Genomic DNA, 9,333 nt, shown 5'->3' with positions numbered 1-9,333 from the left:
GTTCGTGCACAAACAATAATCAACCACCTTGAAGGCTACAGCTTATGGGGAAAGACCAATTCCAGTCTTTTAAAAATATACATTTTGGCACGTTAACAGCTTAATGCTTTTATTTTTTGTCTTTCTCATGCATTTAATAAATAATCTACACTGGATAAAAGCAAGCTGTTGGGCCAAGTTTTAGAAGTTACAACAGAGCCTGTAAGAAAACAGTAATGAGGGCTGAGGAGGCTCATTTCGGACGCTGACACTCACGTCTATGGGGTGAAGTAACTTACAAGGCGGACCATGAACACCCAGGAAGAGCACGATGCGGACAGTTCGCAGATTTGAGGGGAAGGCCTAGTCTTGTCACTGATTCTTTGTGACATCGAGTCCATTTCTTCAAAACAAATGCTGCCAGAGGGTTTAGACTTCTGCCAAAATTTTCTGTTAAAATCACCACCAGAAACAAATTAGAACCCCCAAGATGCTTGAATGCAGTTTATTGGCTGCTTTGAAATAGCATTTTAATAGCAAAAATGTGTTAACGTAGACAATAGATTATAACCCAATAGATTATAACCATCTTTTTTCAATACAAAGTAAACTGAGATCATATAAGTCTTAGCATTTTAAATTCACCTCTGTGATATATACAATGAAAAGTCCAAGAAATCTGGCTGAATCTCACAGAGTTATGCATAAGTGTACTAATGAATGCAACTTCTATAAGTACCTTGAGTGGGATTTATTTTACTGTGAAACATTAATATAGAGACAGGATTTTGAAAACTAAGCCAAGGGATCAATTCTCACTTCTTTTCTCTAAATATACCTTTTCTCTAGAGTTACAGTTTATACAAATTATATAAGTTGCTGGGTTCTCATTTCCACACCTTAACAATCCCATCCCTAGAAGCAGTTACAATGAAGCCCTGGGTTGTCTGGAATGTGGCGACGTCTGTGATGATGTCGTGATGTCTCACAGGCAGAGACTCGGGGCCCCTCCGCGGGGTGTCATCACTCGGTCCCACCTTCCGCTTATTCTGAATTTCCTGTTTCATGGTTAAAAGTCAAGGGGAAAGCCAGACATTAAAGGCCTATACCACATTCTACCTCTCGTAAGTATTCTTGCTCTTGGGGTATCCTGTATGTTGTTGGAGCTGACAGCTCTTGGTGAAGCAGCCATTCTTTCACAGACACACTGAGCAAAAGGACTACAAAGAGTCCAACGTGACACTCTAGGCTTCCGGTCATTAGATTCCATGAAGAGCCACTTAGAAACAGGCTAATCTATGCACAATACCTTTGTCGAAAGCACGTATTAAGAGGTATAAATGAACAGAATGTGGACATGAATACAGATCGGACGGTTAGCATTTCTGAAGCTCATCCTCATCTGTCGTGAGGAAGCACGCTCTCCTGTACTGATTGGGCACTTACTCAGACCCAGGCCCTTTCAGATAGGTTAACCTCATTTGAAGTGTTTGTCTGACTCAAGTTTTAGAGTGCCAAGAGCCAGATTTGAATTTCAGCTTTGCTGTTTACTAGCTGGATGAGTTTAAGGAAAATAATAACTTTACAAGGAAGCAGCTTTAGGGACTGAGCAAGGTATAAAGTGCTTACTTCAAGTAGTATACTTACATGTGCACTTTTTTAATTTTAAAAAATTTACTCTTTAAATTGAGTGATTTATAGTATAATAATTACTCTTTAAATTGAGTGATTTATAGTATAATAAAGAAGTCAAGAGAAAATAAACATTCCTTAAACCTGAAGAAATAGTGCTACTCAGTTTAATCAACTCAGTGTTTACGAAAGTCGAGCTACAAGAAAAAAGACTGCATGTACCTGGACGACCTCGGTGCCTTCGATGATTTTCCTGTAGTAGGACACAGACGGAGAACTAGTACTTCCTGCGACAACGTACGACCTCTCTGGGTACACCAAGTCCCAGAACCTGGGGAACAGAAAACAAACAGTGAGACTCTGAGGGAGAAGGGAAGGAACCAGTGATCACTGGCTTCCATTTACCAATGTGCAGCTTATTTTCTCTCGCATTAGGAAAAGAGGTTTTACCAGAACAGCATACAATTAATTACAAATGAAGTACGAACAGCTGTCCTGGCAAGATGTGGATGACTTTAAACATTATTGCTAATGTGAAAAATAAGTAACACCAGTGTCAGTATCGATCCACATTTTACCACCCTGCTTTTAGCTGCCGCATAAAGTATTCTTTACCAGACACCATACCTTATTTTCATGTCTGAGCCAGCTGTGAGCAGGATAGGGTTCCCATCTGCAGGACTACAGTAGATACCATGAACACTGTGAGGAGAAGGCTTAAAAGGAAGAAATGAGTCAAATAAAAGGCACCAGTGTATTCCACGGTGCCATTTCTAGATATAAATCGATTGTCAGTGGCTTTATAGGCACCTGGTTAACAAAAGAAATGAGAGACTGATCATATATGTCTTAAAAATGTCTTTCCTTGGGACTTTAAAATGCATTTGCTTTGTATTGTTCTGAATAAAGAGGCAAAGACGATTCAGCTTCCTAAAAGTTTCTACTTTGGATGAAGAGGACCCCACCCCAACAAGAGGAGACAAAAAAAAATCTTTCCTACTTTTCTTGGCAATATGACAATTACCGTATTTTCCAGACTATAAGATGCACTCCCCACCCCCCCAAATTTGGGAGGAATAATGGTGGTTAATGCTGCTGTTGAGTTTACATTTACATTGGTGAAATATTATGTTATGAAATATTTTACCACATTTTTTGCTTCAAAAAATTTTTTTCCTATATTCTTCCTCTAAAACCTAAGTGCATCTGACAGTCCAAAAACTGCGGTAAAAACAAAAGTGTATGCAAGAGTATCACATTCCTTTTTTTAAATGATCTAAACATCAGCCTGGAGCTCTAAAGAGACATGACGAATGTGACAGAGGGAGCGACCGAACCTGCCACGGGCAGACACCGGTCGGCCTAAGGAACCGGCAAGCTCCCCGCTGCCACCTCAAACTTACTGAGAACATAACCAAAAAGCCCAGCAGACATCACATTTGGTAAATATCTGAAGGGAGGTGGGAAATTTATTGGCTTTTATAATAAAAAATGAGTCAAACCTGTAACTCAGAAAGTGGCGGCGCGCTGCTGGCCCAGAGGGTGAATCTTCTGTCGCCGGTCTCCATGTCCCACATCGACACCTCGTTGTTGCCCTGAACAGCTGCGGGGGACAAAGGCCGGAGCCCACGCTCAGGTGAGAACTCTGCACTCACATCTTGGCAGATAATCCAGGTCAGTTTATACCCACTTCTATTTTCTCCAACCCTGCAAGAAATGCTCACTGGTACTTTCAAATAACATGTGACCCTGTCGCACCACACTGGAGTGCAAAAAAAAAAGAGGTGTTTTTAATAGCCTACCAGTCTCCACTGGTGTCTAAGTGGAAAGAATTGTGGAGTGGAAAGTGAAATCATAAACGGTCTTCCCTCAAGAAATCTACAGTCCAGAAGTAGAGAAAACATATAAAGTGTAAGACAGTGAAAGCAAAAAGGGAGAACGACAAAGGTCCACCTGAACTCAGGAAAGGAAAAGATCACATCCAGTGGGTAAGGGCTGCCTCATGGAGAGGTCTGCACCGGGGCTGAGGGGACGAGTCACGCTGGACAGGTACGGGGGGGCAGACAGAATGAGCAAAACCCCAAAATCTCTGCATGTTTTGGGGGAAGCACAGGTGGTAGCCGGTCTGACTGAAGCACATCTTGAGGAGGAGGAGTGGGAGATGAAGGCACAAAGAGAAAAGATGGGAGAAGGCAGATTACACAACAGGAAGCTGCAGGCCTGACAGAGACGGATGTTACCCCTGTTTTTGAGCATCAGGAGTGACAATACCCCAGGCTTCATTCATATTAATCAAACCACCAATATTTTCTAGGAGAGAGTCACTGTCCTAGGCACTGAAGGAAAAAAGGCAAACAATTTCCCAATAATTTTGTTTCATGGCATTTACATACCAGTGGGGACAACAAACCAAGAATATGCAAAGGCTGTGAAGGAGAAACATGCTTTTTGTCCAAGGAAAGAGCCAGGCCAGCCTCCCTGGGGCAGACTGAGTGGGGAGGCAGCAGAAAAGGGGCAGCGGTGCCGTCACACCCACTGGCCACTCTCAGGCTGACCCACGTGAACCACATCAATAGGCTCCTAGCTTCTAGATGACTCTGGCCTGTAGTAAGCTAACTGACCCCCAGCCCAAATAACCAAGTCTTCGTCTCTAGAGCCTGTGGATGTGACTTTTCAGATGTGATCAAGGACCTTAAGACGGAAAAGGGGGGTTTATCCTGGATGGTCCAAGTGAGCCCTACATGCAAACAAAAGTGTCCTCACAAGAGGGAGGCGATCTGCCGACGAAGCACGATGCTGTGGTGCTAGTTCAGAGGACAGCAGGAGGGGTCATGAGCCCCGGCTCACAGCTTTAGGAGGAGGAAAGGGCAAAGGAATGGATCCTCCCCTAGGCCCTACCACCACCTGGATTTCGGTTCAGCCAAACTCATTCCAAACTTCTGGCCTCCAGTACTGTTAGAGAATAAACTTGTGTTAGGCTACCAAATATGTGGTCATTTGCTACAGCAGTCACAGGAAACTAACATAGTCCTATGGCGGCCCCAGTGAGAGATGAGGGAATGGATGGAAGTCAAGTCAGTGACTGTCCCCTCACAGAATCACTGCTCCTCCCACGGCAGGCTTCTCTACTCAACTTCCACATTCCAGTCGCCACCCCTCCTGCCTTTCTACTGCTGGCTGATCTGCCGGTACTAGCCTGTTTTACTGCACAATCCTTTATGATGCCCGGCACCCACACCTTTGGAAACAAATCCTCCTCAAACGATCCTACCTTGGGTATACCATCTGTTCCCTGCTGGAACCCTGACTTTATCAAGGTCTCAAAGGGGCAAATCTCAAAGCCTCTGGGCCACAGGGAGGAGTTTGCCTGTTACTTAGAATGAGAAGCCACTGGCAGGCCTGAGCAGAAGAAAGAACAGTCTTAAGAGGTAAGGATGCCACACGAATAGGAATGAAAGATTATGGTGGTTTGGACTAGGCAGAGAGCGATGGAGACAGTAAAAAGTGGTCAGATTCTGAACATATTTTAAGATAAGATACATATGACTGGCTGCTGGGTTAAGAAAGAAAGAAGAATCAAGCATGACACAAGCATGCCCTCTGAGCACCGAGCATTAAAGAGCTGCCACTTCCTGAGATGGGCTGTGTGGGTGAGGAGGGACCTAGATTCGAGAGGACCATGGAGGAAACCTAAGACTAACTCGACCTGTATTTAGCAAGCACTAATTCTGCCCGAGGCTATGTGCTTACTATGTGTTATCTCAAATTCTTACAACTCCGCTAGGTAAATATTTTTAACTACATTTGGAAGATAATAAAAGTGAGTTTCAAAGACCTACCTAAGAATCTGTACAAGAAAATTCTAATGCCCAGTGAGGAGAGGGGAGAGAAAGGTAAGGAAGCTTGCCAGAAACAGATCAAAAAGAAATGGCAACTGACAGGGATGTATCAAGGTCTCTAAGATTTATAGGAAGGTGGTGGCAGCTTTAAAAAGATATGGATATAAGAGAAAAAAACAAATGAAGGGGAAAGGGCGGCAGACAGAACAGAACATGATGTGGTGACTGATTTGATCACTTTGAAATACAGTAACTATGAATTGACAGAGAGATATCAATGGCAGAAACTTCCATAATCAAAACAGAACAAAATCAAACACTCTGTTCATATGTAAAGTAAAAATGCTAATAAGGACATGATTCTTGGCAGCAGGGTATTATGCACTAAGAAAATCTCCCCACAGCTGAAAGCCAGCCAGGGTGAATTTACCTGCAATCACCCAGGACTGATACAGTGGGTGCATTGAGAGGCGCCTGATTCGAGCCCTGGAAGGATGACAGTGACTGGAGATTGGCAACTGGAACCTCATATCCCAACACGCCATGGTACCACTGCTTGTACCTTGAAGGGGAACAAAAAAAATTACCATCTAATAGTTAAAGCATATTAAGCTACATTGATACAAATAGTAAAAAGCATCAGCTTTGTATGAAGCTAAAAGACTTGGTTCTCAAAAAGGTGTCTCCCAGTTTCAAGTAGCACCTTTAATTATTAAATAACAAAGAGATAAAGTACTTATCACAATACTACTACAGAAGTGTCTAACAAAAGTAAAATTGAAAATGAATAATTACTGACACTGTCATAGACTGCCAAAGGCACTCACAAACCGCCCCCCGCCCAAAATCTAGAGAAAATAAATTGAATTTGATGCTCGAGATGTTTTACTGGCATTCGACGATCATTTTACCAATCCCAAAGTGGCAAACAGCTTTGCAGCTATCCCCAGATTCAATCATTTCCATGGGCCCTTTTCTATACCACATTCTGGGGACAGGTACAGGTGTCCAATCGCAGCAGAAACTGGAGTGAGTCCCTGCACATCTGCCCACAACTCGAATCCCACAGCAGAATGCCCCCACCCCAAAGGAGCGATGTCCACCCTACTGCTCGGCAGCGAGTCCTGACAGAGGCCCAGATCGTGTTCCTGTGTTGGCCTCCAGCGCCAGTGGAGAGACTGGGGGTGGGAAAAGACAAAAGCGGCAGTAGGGTCCCTGTTTGTCACCCTGGCCCATTCTAGGACAATGGCTCAAATAGCCACAGGTGCTTTGGCTGCCCTCCTCACAGCTGGTCAGGGTGCCTGAGAACCATCACTGCTGTTTGCTAATATGCTAAGTGGTTAACATCCACTCTTCTAGGCCTGGCATTACACCTCCTTGTACCTGTGCAGTTGATTCACACAAAAGGCAAAAAGCAATGCCTTCCATATAAGCTCTATAAAAATGAAAGGCAGATATTCACAATCATAAATGCAAGTTAGGGAACCTAAAAACCAAAATTTAGGCACTCTTCTGAAAAAGAGTGCCATGTGGGGAAAAAATAAGAAGTACCTCCTCAGGAAGCAGGTTCAAAGCCCTGAGGGGGAGAAACTGTAAAACTGAAACAGAGGAAAGAAGCAATCGAGACCAATCATGTGGTAAATCTCCAGCCTCTGAGGAAAAGGAGGGAGGAAGGAATAACAAGGCAAGAAAACCACCCTTTTGGCTCGCCTCCTGTTCTAGGCCCAGGGATAGACGCTTTCGCTCATTAAATCCTCACAGCAGCCCTTGAAAGGACCAACCCCTTTTGAAGATGAGGACGCTGAAACTCAGGAGGTGAGCAGTGCCTGAGGTCACCGGAATGGAAAGTGAGTCAGCCTACACTGAAACGCTCCCATTCATAAACCGAGCCTGCTGCTTCCCTGGCAGAATGAGAGAATGCCAGCAAATTGATCACTATCACGAGCATAAAGAGGCTCTTTTAAGAACAAAGAGAAAGGAAATTGTTTTATGCATTGGGATACTAATTTCACTCTTCCAAATCTGTCTTATAATGAATAAAACCTAAATTGCAAGTGAGTATAATAGTTACGAAGAAAAAGGAAGAAAACTTTCACAAAGAGGCAAGCCAGACATTAATGGCATTCAAACCTTGGCCAACGGTTTGAGAATAAGCGTACCAATGCAGAGCCAGCACTGGTAGATGTCCACCGCGAAGGAGGTTATGAGGCCCGACTTCAGATCGTGCTTCAATGTCCACGCGTTGCTTGAAGACCTGAGGTCCCAGCCGACCAGAGAGCCATTCACGGTAGCATAGGCCAGGACAGACTGCGCCCCTGAGTTGAAGTGGTGCATATCCACGACACAGCCGTCCTCCTTCTGGTCCAGAATTCTAAACAATACACAAAAGGCACACACTTTTCCAGTTACAGAAAACATGCCACTGGTCTCCATTAAGATGAATTTATAATCTAATCATGGTCAAGAAATAAAAACTCTGTGGTCTATCAGGACAATGATAGAGAAGGCATTTTTTAAAAATTATTTTAATCCTGGCTGGTGTGGCTCTGTGGTTTGAGTGTGGGCCTGCAAAACAAAAGGTTGCAGGTTTGATTCCCAGTCAGGACACATGCCTGGGTTGCAGGCCAGGTCCCCAGTGCAGGGCAAGCCACCATACATCGATGTTTCTATCCCTCTCTTTCTCCTTCCTCTAAAAAATATTTTAAAAATCTTTTTAAAAATTATTTTAAACTTACAGAAGAGATGCAAAATAGCACGCTAAGTAACTCTATACCCTTCACCCAGCCGCCCCCCTATTGGAATACCTTACAAAACCACAGACCTTTTACTGAAACTAAGAAATGAACACTGGTATAACACTAATACAACAGATATTGGAATTTCCTCGGCTTTGCACTTGTGTCCTTTAGCGGTGCCAGGATCCAAACCAAAATACCACGTGGGATTCAGTTGTCATATCTGCTTAGTCCACTCCAGTCTGACAGCTTCTCTGTCCTTCACTTTATCTCATGACCTTGTAGAAGACTACTAATGGGTTATTTTACAGAACGTCCCTCAGTTTGGGTTTGCCTCCCATGTTCTCACAGACAGACAGAGTTTATGCCTTATGGGGAAGGAGACCACAGAACCACAGGGGACAACTTCACGCCCCCAAATTACCCTGTGCAGCCCCTTTGGAGTCGACCCTACCCCAGCCTGTGGCAACATGATGATCTGTTTTCCTCTTTATAAGTTTATGTTTCCCAGAATTCCATATAATTGGAAATATACAATATATAGCATTGTAGGCCTGACTTCTTGCATTAAAACAAAAAGGATTTTAAGATTCATTGATGTTGTTGCTTGCGTCAATAGTTTACTCCTTTTTATCACTGATATAAAAGTAACAAAATAATGATTCCTTTTTATGTATTAGTCCATTATATGGGTATAAGTGTTTTTAAGCTTAGGCATTATTACACTAAAAAGAATATCAGACTTACTGGCCAGCCTCCTCTATCAATATATATCATGCTTTTGCACACACTGATTTAGTTTTATCTCTGCAAACACTAATTTAGTTTTATCTCTTAGATTAAGAGTCAGCAAATATTTACTGTAAAGAGTCAGACAATTTATATTTTAGGCTTTGCAACTCACACACATCTCAATTACATGTTCTTTATTTTTTTTAACAACCTTTGAAAATTCTTAGTTTATAGGCCATACTGCAAGCTTAGTTTGCTGATCCATCTTAGATAATTATATCCACAATATTCTAATATGCACATTCATATGAATTCTAATATTCCTATTCTACTATGAACTATATCCCCCTAAAGCAATTATGAAAGTCCGAATGCCAAATACAGTGTGAAATGGTGTCATCAGCTGTAATCGCTGA

The 9,333-nt window shown here is 42.9% G+C and overlaps 1 protein-coding gene across 8 annotated transcripts in view; it reads right to left on the bottom strand.

Annotated features, from left to right (window-relative positions):
- Positions 1 to 468: 468 nt before the first annotated feature.
- The window catches only part of PIK3R4 (phosphoinositide-3-kinase regulatory subunit 4), a 65,705-nt gene continuing 56,840 nt past the window's right edge, over positions 469 to 9,333 (bottom strand). For all 8 annotated transcript variants that reach the window (XM_053669346.1, XM_053669345.1, XM_037143924.2 and 5 more), the window contains 6 exons: positions 7,610 to 7,821; positions 5,881 to 6,012; positions 3,114 to 3,214; positions 2,239 to 2,327; positions 1,834 to 1,942; positions 469 to 1,037 (listed from right to left, as the gene is read on the bottom strand). In XM_053669346.1, the coding sequence (XP_053525321.1) occupies positions 867 to 1,037; positions 1,834 to 1,942; positions 2,239 to 2,327; positions 3,114 to 3,214; positions 5,881 to 6,012; positions 7,610 to 7,821 (814 nt within the window). In that variant the 3' untranslated portion in view covers positions 469 to 866. The remainder of the gene's footprint in view (positions 1,038 to 1,833; positions 1,943 to 2,238; positions 2,328 to 3,113; positions 3,215 to 5,880; positions 6,013 to 7,609; positions 7,822 to 9,333) is intronic.

This window comes from Artibeus jamaicensis, unplaced genomic scaffold, assembly GCF_021234435.1.
Source record: "Artibeus jamaicensis isolate MK-2021 breed Jamaican fruit bat unplaced genomic scaffold, CSHL_Jam_final contig_519, whole genome shotgun sequence".
NCBI classification, from domain to species: Eukaryota; Metazoa; Chordata; class Mammalia; order Chiroptera; family Phyllostomidae; genus Artibeus; species Artibeus jamaicensis.
The sequence above is the reverse complement of the archived record's forward strand: the minus strand, read 5'-3'. Positions and strand labels throughout refer to the sequence as shown.